The sequence below is a fragment of the Palaemon carinicauda genome, chromosome 28 (assembly GCF_036898095.1).
Source record: "Palaemon carinicauda isolate YSFRI2023 chromosome 28, ASM3689809v2, whole genome shotgun sequence".
Taxonomy (NCBI): domain Eukaryota; kingdom Metazoa; phylum Arthropoda; class Malacostraca; order Decapoda; family Palaemonidae; genus Palaemon; species Palaemon carinicauda.
The window spans coordinates 68393155-68405654 of record NC_090752.1 but is presented as its reverse complement, the minus strand read 5'-3'; the positions used below and the strand labels follow the sequence as shown (position 1 = coordinate 68405654).

General features: G+C 35.7%; 1 protein-coding gene across 1 annotated transcript in view; it reads left to right on the top strand.

Moving 5' to 3' along the window:
* LOC137621878 (protein O-mannosyl-transferase TMTC2-like) overlaps window positions 1-12500 on the top strand; it is a 95947-nt gene that overhangs the window by 6460 nt on the left and 76987 nt on the right. The window contains 3 exon segments of the mRNA XM_068352383.1: window positions 5706-5812; window positions 6124-6612; window positions 6614-6869. Coding sequence (XP_068208484.1) covers window positions 5706-5812; window positions 6124-6612; window positions 6614-6869 — 852 coding nt within the window.

Genomic DNA, 12500 nt, shown 5'->3' with positions numbered 1-12500 from the left:
TTATCAGGGATCTTTATAAAGAGTTCTTTTCACATGATTCATTCACTCGTGGGAAGTGTCAGAGATAAAGAGGAGTATTGAAACTTGAGCCCTGAGCTCCCTTTGTATCCCGCTACAGTTTGAAGGATTTACTACATTTCCATCACTTCACAGGCCCCTCTTCATTTCTTCAGCAGATCTCTGACGGCTTATTAGCTCCTCACGTGTAAAGATCCTTCGATGACAGTTAACATATTCCCAAGCTATGCCGAGGTAATCTAATATCTCGGGAAGGGATCTGCGATGTAAAGTGGCTTCACCGCCTTCACAAAACGGTTAATAATGGCTAAAGGTCACGCAAGACAGAAACAGTATCCGTCGGTGTAGATGGTCATTCTCCGACCCCAGGGGATACAGCAATATTTTCCTCGCCTGGTTCAGCTCTTCCATTCATTTCTGACGATCATATTAAGAGTAAGTCTCCCTGGGCACAGATATCGTAGTATTGGGCTTCCATATAAATGGGAAAACTACCTGTCGCATTTGACAACGCTATCACATATCGATATAAGATTTGTTGGTGTTGACGATGCCATGGTACCCATTGTTGCCGGCAGATGTCAGTGTCGATCGGAGATGCCATCACCGCTGACCTGCACGTGGTGAGCTCTTGCAAAAGGCGGGGCCTATAATGTTCAAAGATGCCAATATTTTTTTTTTTATCATATTTCTCTATCAGTTTTAATAACTTTTTGCAACGTCTCTAATTCATATTGTAGTCTGCCAAAAAAAATATAATGCCAAGGTTATCTGCTTCCGAGGGAGAGAGAATCGTTATGATTACAGTGACGCAAATAAATCGGTGATTGCCCCCTGCAACTGAATATGTGCAATCTCCGCCCTGTGTCAAAAATACTCCGCCTAAGCATCCTGACTGGTCGGTATCAAAGGAAAACCACGTTACTATTGGTGGAGATCAAGGATGGGCGGAGCTTCCATCTAAGTTACTGCCTTAATTGGCTGTCCGTGTAATTACGTTCGCAAAAGGGGAGGAGTTTGCATGGTCGTAACTCATTGGCCTGTGGTTGCAGAAACAATAAATAAGAAAGTCTCTTAGCAAAGAGCTTCTGAAGTTACCAAGTAGCTACAGGATAATGATAGCTCAGCTGGCGGTCTGACGTCATTCATACGTCATTCTTACATCATAGTTGCGTCACTTTTTTTGTCTGTAGACGACCTTCTCGGGTGTATCCCTCGATCTTACAATCAAAACAAATAAACATTTTCTCTCTCTCTCTCTCTCTCTCTCTCTCTCTCTCTCTCTCTTTCAAAATATTAAGAATATATATTATGTAAACAGTGGTACTACTCAAGTTAGGTTAGTTAACGTTTATGTTAGGATATTAGGTTATCTTATAACACTTATGTATGTATAGTATAATATACTGTAGGACTCCGGATCTAGGTGTTTAGCATATATAGTTATATACATACACACACACAAACACGCACACACACACACACACATATATATATATATATATACTGTATATATATATATATATACAGTATATATATATATATATATATACATACATATACAGTATATATATATATATATATATATGCATACATACATACACACACACACACACACACATATATATATATATATATACACACATATATATATATATATATATGCGTAAGGCAAAAGTCCTAGAGAACTTAATCTCACAGAATATTTACGCTGAAGGTTTTGAAAAGAGTAATTATGAAGATTCAAGAAAAGCATGACGGTACTTGATACTGTCTTTATAATAAGTAATTTTCATGAAAAGACTCTGGAAAGTATTTTGAGGCTCCACTGGGTACTTTTAGGCCTGGAAAAGACATTTGATAGGATACCTAGGCAGATAATGTATTATTAGTATTATTATTTTTGTTATTATTATTATTATTATTATTATTATTATTATTATTATTATTATTATTATTTTTAAAATTATTATTATTATTATTATTGTTATTATTATTATCATTATTATTCCTATTATTATTATTATTATTATCATTATTATTATTATTATTATTATTATTATTATTATTAGCTAAATTACAACTCTAGTTGGAAAAGAAAGAAGCTATAAGTGCAAGGACTCCAACAAGAAAAATAGCCCAGTGAGGAAAAGAAACAAGGAAATAGATAAACTACGAGAGGAGTAATGGATAATTGTAATAAAATATTATAAGGACTGTAACAATATTCAAACAGATCTCTCATATATAAAGTATAAAAACTTCAAAAACATTTAAGAGAAAAAAAAAATTAGATAGAATAGCGTGCCCAAGTGTACCCTCAAACAAGAAAACTCTACCCCAGGACAGTGGCTATGGAAAGTGCTATTAAAATTAGTTAGGTTAGTGAAAAGATAATGACTAAACGTTAGAGTTAACTTTCATTATGATTTGCGCTTGTTACGGATGTAGTGAGTGAGGGATTATGAAGAAAAATCTATGGAAATTGTTATATCCTTTTGATATTCACCACATTATTATTATTATTATTATTATTATTATTATTATTATTATTATTATTACTTGCTAAGCTACAACCCTAGTTGGAAAAGCAAGATGCTATAAGCCCAGGGGCTCCAACAGGGAAAACAGCCCAGTGAGGAAAGAAGAAGAATTTCAGAGAAGGGTGAGAGAGTAGCACACATCTCTTGAATGGTTGAGCTTAAAGGTTTAAAGGCCACTCATGAATGGCAGAGGCAAGGGACAGTGGCATTGCCCTATCAAGCAGGACAATGCCCTAGAGATTGACCATATTAAATATGATCAGCGCTCAAGCCTCCTTTCCACCCAAGCTAGGAACAATGAGGGGCAGGCAATGACTGTTGATGACTCAGCAGATAGACCTACAGGCTCCCCCAAACACCTAGATCCTTAGCTCACAAGGATGGTGAAGTTGTAGTGACCAAAGGAGCTAATGAGTTTGAGCGGGACTCGAACCTCAGTCTGGCAATCGCCAGATGAGGACGCTACCACCAGTTATGTCACCCACCAAGTAAGGAGGTGATGTAAGCTTCTGAAATATCAAGTGAATTCACCATTTGCATTTGAAGTCATAGGCCTTTCAAGAATGCATTGTATGGAAAGCTAAGCAGAACGAGGCTACCTTTATCTCAGCCAACGAAGTTGGGAGGAGGTTATGTTTTCGCCCCTCTTTGTCAGGTTGTTTCTTTGTATGTGAACAGCTTCCTGGCCAAAATTTTACTCACAGAGTAGGGAAACTTTCAGGGATTAATAGTTATGTTGAGACGTGGAAGGGATTCAATTTTGAACGTTCTAGGTCAAATGTCAAATGTCAAGAAAAAGGTCGACGGAAGTAACTTTAACCTTAACCCAAAGTCCTCACATGATTGTCACACAGTATCAAATAAGCCTGGAGTCTAAATTGACTTTGGGAAAGGCAAGCTGGTTTCGAGAAATAAGCTGCTGTGGCGGAAGGGTTTCTCTAATTTTATTTTTTCCATTCTATTTTTTCTTTGTGATTTAGGGGTCATACTGTTCCATTTATGGTAAATTTTACTTCAGTTCAAAGAGTATGAGCTCTCCTGCTGGCATAAGGTCAATATTGTCTAAAGTTTCCAGCTGGGTGGCAATTTGTCTCTCTCTCTGTCTTACTAGTATAGCCGTCAGGCCTATAAGTGAGATGTTACAGAGAGTTACAGAATGATGAAGTTGATTATAAAAAGACTTCAGTATTGAAATTGATAACTTTTCTAAACGCTGTCGAGAATAACGAGTAAAAGCTTGGGCTTTATAAGTGACCATGAGGGCACTAGTCTTCGGCTATTTTATAAATTCTCACTTTTCACCCCTTCTTGTCCTCCTGTTATTCGTTATATTCGCTGTTCTTTACATGATTATTTCTTTGATCTTTATCTTTTGATTTATCATAATATTTCTTTTGTCTAACTCACTTCTTAGTCTTATCAACTAAATAGGCTTATGATAATTTTTTACCTAGAGAAAATATAAACTCTATGTTAAAATATCGCTTACCAAAACAATTGGAGAAAACCTAAATATCTTGTATCCTCGTCAAAGTGCATTTTCCTTGTTTTACCTTACAGGAAAAATATAAAAATTTGCTGTCCTAAAAATCTCATCGTTATCTGCACAACATGAGTTTATTACTCTTCCTTTTTGGGAAGATAAGAACATGGAGCGAGTGAAGGTGTTCAGTTGTTCATCAATGTTGAGGGACCCCCTTGGATGAAGAGAACGATAAGCATCTGCCCCAATACCCGTCCTGAGTTCGGGAGCACCGGGAGCCTTCGTACTTTCGGTGATACGAGTTCTCGTACATGCTTGCCGAGATCCGCTTCAGTTCAGAGCCGCTCCTCGATCGGTTTGCATCTCTTTGGCTCTTGGTACAAATACGGCAGCGAGTCTTGACTGTGAGAAATTGGATTAGTTAGATTAGTGGATAATTAGGTTTGTTTCTCGGATAATTGAATCCGTTGAATTATTCATTTCCACGAGCTCTCTCTCTCTCTCTCTCTCTCTCTCTCTCTCTCTCTCTCTCTCTCTCTTATTGTTTTACCACCCAATTCTGGCAATACCTGTTTGTGTAACTGTTACCGACCGCAGATTGATTGAGGGACTAAAATGTGGGTGGTGGCTTGATCGGGGGGGGGGGGGGGGGGTGTGATTAGACTGGATGAGGTAGTGTGCCCCGAGAAAATAATCTTGGAACCAAAGGAACCTTTGATAATGTTGGTATGAATTAGCCATTATGTAACGGATTTTTCAAAGGAAGCTGGTCAGCTTTTGTTGGGTGACATTTCTCTTTTCTATTACACAATAGATATGAGTTTCTTGTTGAAAGGCTCCTTTTTAATGGATATACAGTATATATATATACATATATATATACATATATATATATATATATATATATATGTATATATATATATATATATATATACATACATATATATACTGTATATGTATATATATGTATATATATATATATATATATATATGAATGTATGTACGTGTGTGTGTATGAGTGTGTATGTACCTGTATTTCAATCTTAAATGGTTGAAAGACAATGGCTCAAAAGTATTCTGTTTAGCTCTCATGGATGAAATTAAGTTATATGAACATGCAATTTCGGGAAAAATATAGAATGCACTGATTAAATTCTTTGGAGAGGTATATAATATAGTGTTAAATTCTGCCATCATCTCCAATACATTTCAAAAAAAAAAAATCGATGCCTCTGTAGATAAATGCTTTGGAAGATCCTGTAAGGTTATAATTTAGACTAAAAAATAAAAAAATAAATAAAAAATAAAAAACATCAAGCCTTAAAGGGTCATTTGAATGTCGATGGTTAGCAGCCTTCTGAGTTCCATGTCAGTTTTTGGTATATTGCAAAATAAAATTATTATCTCTTCTTTTGTTGACGTCTCGCAGGATTATATACAGGAGACGGGGTTCCCAGCCCCCTCGTCCCGTCCCTTTTAGTCGCCTCTTACGACACGCAGGGATAACGTTGGCGCTATTCTAATTGTTTATATGCCCCCGTTTTGTTTTGTTTCCTTTGCTGATGTCGGCTACCCCCCAAAATTGGGGGGAGTGCCTTAGTATATGTATGTATGTATCTCTTCTTTTAACGTAATGATATAATTTGTTATGTGTATTGAAGAGAATAGAGAGGGAATTGAATGGGCTAATTACAGTTACCTACCAGAAAGGGATTACGCAAATGAGGCAGCAATGCAGAGTAAAGGTGTGCAAGACTTGCAAGCATTAGTTAGGCATTTCTTCCAACATCAATGTTGTTAAAAAGCCAAAGATATATTAGAAAGTCAGTCTATCAATGACGCTGCCAAATTCAAGAATCTTGGCACCATTTTGAATAAGATTGGTTGCTTGATCCCGAATTTTCTTGAAGAACTGTGTTCATTAAGCAAAGAGTGTCTACCAATTATTCTTATATCGCGCATTATGAAGAACTTCAATAGAAAGATCACTTTTAGTTTAAGGACATATTATTATAGAATGAAACGTCTTTGGCGAAGATATTGCATTAATCAACTGTAAGTATCCTTGTGCAATTCTAGTCCATAAATACTGATAATGTTTTCCTTCTCTTCCAGCGTCGTCACCGAGGAGTTGTCGAAGGCCTGAGCGCTCTTGGAGCCTCCTTGGTCGTCCTGCTCGCCTGCCGTTTGGTCATAATGGGGTCACAGCCCCCTGAATTCGCCCCTGCTGACAACCCAGCGGCGGATTGCGACTCCCCTGGCGTTAGGGCACTCACATTCTTCTTCCTGCCGGCTTTTAACGCCTGGCTCCTCCTGTGCCCGAATACGCTGTCCTTTGACTGGTCAATGGAGGCCATCCCCTTGGTGACCAACCTGGGTGACCCGAGGAACCTGGCTTCCGTCGCCCTGTGCTCGGTCATAGGCCTCCTTGGCCTGTCGGCGCTTCTTTCCCTGCGGAGGAGACGCATGGCGGACGACTTGGGGACCAGCGGCGGGGAGTCATCCACGACGGGGGACATCACTGTGATGGGCCTGGCCATCCTCATCCTTCCGTTCCTGCCGGCGACCAAACCTCTTTTTTTACGTCGGGTTCGTGGTGGCCGAGCGCATCCTCTACATTCCTTCCATGGGCGCTTGCCTCCTGGTGGCTTGGGGAGCGCATTTGCTGTACGCAAGGGCGCGCACGTTGCGTGCTAGGCGCTGCATCCAGGTGGCGCTCATTATCCTATTCTTTCTTTTTGCGGCGAAGACCTGGAGGAGAAATCGCGACTGGGAGACTGAAGAGAATCTCTACCGCTCAGGAATTGCTATAAATCCGCCCAAGGGTGAGTACATGTTGCCTTCAGTTTCAAGAATTCTAACAGAAAGTATATATATATATATATATATATGTGTGTGTGTGTGTGTGTGTGTATATATATATATATATATATATATCTATATATATATATATATATCTATATATATATATATATATATACTTTATACATATATATATATATATATATATGTATATATATATGTATATATATATATATATATATATATTATAATTACTAATCATATATACAGTCAACTTTCAAGAAAATGTAATGATAGCAACAAAAATTACACAGGTTGAATTCATGATAACATCTTCGACATAACTGGGAGGTTTCTGTCATAGGAAACAAATGAATCGTAAAAATATTAGGTGAAAAATAATATTAATGTTTGTGACATTTTCAACTAAAATTTTCCACAATCAATAAGAAAAGATATTGAATAAATCATATTTAGAATACGAATAAGCATCAGTAACAAGTAAATAATTGTTAATATATCAATCAACGAGTAATTTAAACAGTACCACCCACATCAATAGTAAGAATATTGATAACTATTTGATAATCTATTACTTATGCATAAATGAAGATAGGACAAGAATAACCTCTTTATTGTTGTAAGGAGTGAATCTAAAATAAAAACAATTATATCAACAAGATAGGTGTCTATAAACAAGTGTGAAAAAAAGATTGCAGTATTTTTGCCCCCGGGTCCCTAGGTCAAGGGGCAAAGATCCGTTTTGCAAAGTACTTGCTGTACACTTACTGTATATACATGCACACGTACACACACACACACACACACACACATATATATATATATATATATATAGATAGATATATATATATATATATATATATATGTAAGTATGTATAAACACCAATTGATAATAATCATCACGTTCTTCCGTTAATTCTTATATATATTAGTGATGCAACAACATAACACAAAATGTGAAATGTACTTGATTAGCATATTAGCTTTATATTTGCAATTTATGACCGTTTCATTTGACAATTCATTATATTTATAAATGAAAAATACGAAAACTGGTTACATAGAAACTGGGACATCTTTATTTAATAAACGCAATTAATTATAATCTATCTGAATATTCACGTAGATCATATTATCTTTGTTAGTTCTCTTATTTTCATTATCAAAGCTTTATTTGTTATGTTTTTTTTTCCGTTGCTGTGGTATATACCATTCTGTAGATACTTTGTTTCACAAGTCTGCAACATCTTTGGCTTTTTACGTTTGGTAATGATAAAGAATGAAATATTGAGACAAATGGCTACCAATTTTTGTTATTATCATTTTCGTTATCATTCTTGTTACTCGTAAAAATCATTTTTAGAATCGGCAACACCTTTCCACAGACGATTCTGACACCAAGGCTTATCTTTACATCCGCCAGAGATGTTATAAAATTCAGTTGATTTATTTATTCATTATTCATTTGTCTGTTTCTGTCTGTCTATGGACAGAATTATGTCAAAAATACTTGACGGATTTTGACGAAATTTTCACCACACGTAGATCTTAGACCATGGACGTCCCAATTAAATTTTGGAGATGAACCGGATCCAGATCTGGATTCTAGATCCTGATTTGCAATTTTCGCCATTCCAAACATAAATTCAGAACAAATTAACAGAGATCGACAAAATTTCCATCACGGATAGTGCTTTAGCCATGGACGACTCCATTAACCTTTTGTGGAAGTCAGAGATATCTGATTACTCTTTTTTTTTTATTGTTTTGCGTCATGATGTTGATCCTAGTTGTCATTGGAGTTCTTTCCATAGTCCCGTGGGCCTCCCATCTGATTTGGGCGCACTTCATGCCTTGAAAATCGCTGCCTCTCTGATTTTATGCGAGTTAATCAAGTTACCCATAATACATCAGGTCAGGCTACTCCTTGCATCCGTTTTACCCAACCTCCATTTTCAAAATTTCTTATATGGTTTCCTTTAAAATCGATTTTAAGCATTTCATGAACGATTTCCACAGTCTCTTTCTGAAAAGAGCATTTGAGCATGCGCTGGCAACATTTTTTTTTGTTTGGGGAGAGAAGTAAATTTAGTTTATTTTTTATTTATGATACGGCCTGAAATATTCTAATTATCATAGAAGCAACAAGAAACGCAAATACAATGACGAGTATATGTACAGTGGTCTTGAAATGAACTTATGCCTCTCTTGATAGCTCGATTGCTAAAGTCATCCATGCAGGCGTTGTTTCGGCTCAGGGCATAGGTTCCAATCCGTGGCGATTTAGAAGCATTTCCAGTGAATATACATTCCCAAGGGTAAAATTCGATATTAAATGCCATCGTGGTTGATATAAACTTTGATTAAAACAACGAGTGTTAGTGATACATTTTCTGTAATATATATATATATATATATATATATATTTATATATACATATATAAGTATATATATATATATATATATATATATTTATATATGTATATAAATATATATATATATATATATATATATATATTTAAATAAGCCATATATAATAACACATTAAAGTCTGGATTCTCTTAACGACCTCGGGATAATGTATTAATATATATGGCTTATTTGAAAAATGAAAAGCACGTTTAAATGTTCGAAATTTATCATATATATGTATATATACACGAATACCCCTCAATTCGAATTCACTCTGCCTTAGGATCTCAAACGCTTAGGGAAATTTCTTTAACGATGAATATTTCTACTTGGCCAAGAAATTGAACCAAATACCGAGAAAAATAATGATAAACATTCAACTGTTTAGACCAGCCTAACCTTTATTCCCATTTCTATCGATCATAGGGTATTTGTAACTTATTTGAAAAACGTTTGAATACCTTGGAAAAAAAGTCTTGATTAACCTTTATTGACATCCAACAACCTGGCATCTTTATTAACCTTTCCATAGAATCAAAAATGTATGAGAGTGAAACCTTTCATGTGATTTATTGGCAATGGTTTAAACTGACTTTGATATCGTTACTCGTAAAGGAAAACATTAATGTTATATATATATATATATATATATATATATATATATAAATGTATATACTTAATGGATTCTTTTAACATATATTGAACCTAGAGACAGCTTACGGACAGCCATACATTTACTGAGGAAATGATGATAAGGTTTATTTTGTAACTGATTTACACTCTGTAACAGCCTTATTAACAAATACAAATTCGCAGGTGAATGACGCAACACAGTCAGGCGTTGGCGAAGACAGAGAAATGTGACATTTTGTTTTTCCTCATTCGATTTGTCTATGTTGATTACGATGATTATAAGAACCTCAAATTACATCATAGTCATGCACCTTTTGTCATATAACTATTATTTATTGAATTATTGGAATCTAATGAATAATGGTATTTTCCATTCAAAGAAATTCCATTTGGCAGCGCTGTCCCAATACTCATGCTACCAACGTTAACTATGTTGATGATTGTTAGCTCGGTCATTTGTACAGGAACAAGACATGCTATCCATGTGTTCTAATGAAGAGAGAAATGCGAATCACTTTCATAAGTAAAATCAGGTTGCTTCCGATAGCATATGAAAAATTCACACCAATTTATGATAAAATTATCCATTCCTAATAAGGAAACGATCGTTGGACAATTTACCAACAACCAATTCTTAAGCCTTTACCTTCTTCCTACCACACTTTTTTGACCCACGTGGTTTTCAAATAATTTACTATATTAGTTGGGACAAGGGGCTTCTGATGCCATCTATTGGCGGTAAAGTAAAACTCGTTACGATGTAAGGGAGGGAGCTGGGGGGGGAGTCTGCGTTATTATGCCTTTCTGAATGTAGGAATATTGTTATTCTACGTAGCTTTTACTAGCGATACATGTCATACTATGGAACGTAATAATCATCTTTTGTTTTCATAAAAGGTAATTAAAAATTAGATAAAATAACTGCTTAATTACTTGATTGTCTCACCGATTTCAGTACATGTGGCACAATCTGGTGGGCGACCCCCTGACCCCCAAAGGTTATTGAACTAACGATTGTTTGCTGAGGAAGTATTTCTGTGATATTTATTGTGAAATTTGTAATTTCATAAGAATTAAGCTGTGGCCAGGCAACAAGGAACATGAAGTTCACTTGTGTCTGTTTAATAGCAATTTTGTGCCCAAATAGCAATAGAAATGAAGTAATGAAATTTATAATGAGGGGACGATGGGGGATAATTAGCTAGTTGGTACTCTACTGCTAAGGCCATCTACTGGTCATGAAAATAAGCAATATGTAGAGCTCTTTAATCCTTGCATTCTGGAACCTTCCAACACGTAATTTTTGTTTTAAAATAACACAAAATAGCCTACCTAATTGGAGCCGAATATAATCTATACCTGTCACACATATTTTTACATAAGTATCAATCTATCATTTTTTATCAATTGAATAGAATCATTCACATGATTGGAACAAAGGACGTACGCTGCCCTCTTTTGACAAGATGTAGAAACACTTTAATTCTATTTAAATTTGGAAAAGTGTGGTTATTAGAACATATTTTCATGGAAGTTTTTTTTTCATTTAATGTATCAAAACATCATAATTCATATAATACTATTTTTCTACTGATTTTTAGGCTCTAAGTTATGGTAATTATATATAAAATACAGATAGTATTTATTACAAAAATATGTTCTAAAAGCAAGAGTTGGAACGCAGCCATAGAATTAGATATCCAATATTTAACCAAAATATATTCATGTTCGCAGCAAATACGTTGTTAGCTAATCATAAGCCAAATTATAGATATCAATCCACTATAAATTGTGCCTTTTACATGTATTGTTTCATAGATCATTACGACAGCAACTATTTTAGCCTGAATTTCCCGTATTTCACGTTGCTTAATGATTGTTATTTCAGCATCATAATTTTCTACCAAATCTGTGCATTCATACCGAGTAAAATGACGAGGATATATGAAAGCTAAGACATGCTATTTCAATCTTACGTGATGAAGCCCTCGTGAATCATCGCCTCCTACGCCTATTGACGCAAAGGGCCTCGGTTAGATTTCTCCAGTCGTCTCTATCTTGAGCTTTTAATTCAATGCTTTTCCATTCATCATCTCCTACTTCACTTCATAGTCTTCAGCCGTGTAAATCGAGGCAACCTAAGGACACAACTATTTTAGCCTGAATTTCCCGTATTTCACGTTGCTTAATGATTGTTATTTCAACATCATAATTTTCTAACAAATCTGTGCATTCATACCGAGTGATGAAGCCCTCGTGAATCATCATCTCCTCCTACGCCCATTGACGCAAAGGGCCTCGGTTAGATTTCTCCAGTCGTCTCTATCTTGAGCTTTTAATTCAATGCTTCGCCATTCATCATCTCCTACTTCACTTCATAGTCTTCAGCCGTGTAAATCGAGGCAACCTAAGGACACTCTTGCAATTCCCAAAAGTAGCAAGTCATATCCCTGTGTAATAAAAATTCCGTTTGCTAAATGGCGTAATGTAAATTGCTGCAACAGAAGCAACGATGCAGTCTTATGTTTATGGGGATAGAATCTTCGCATGGTCCCGTCGCTTGATTTTTTATCTTTTTACTTTTATTA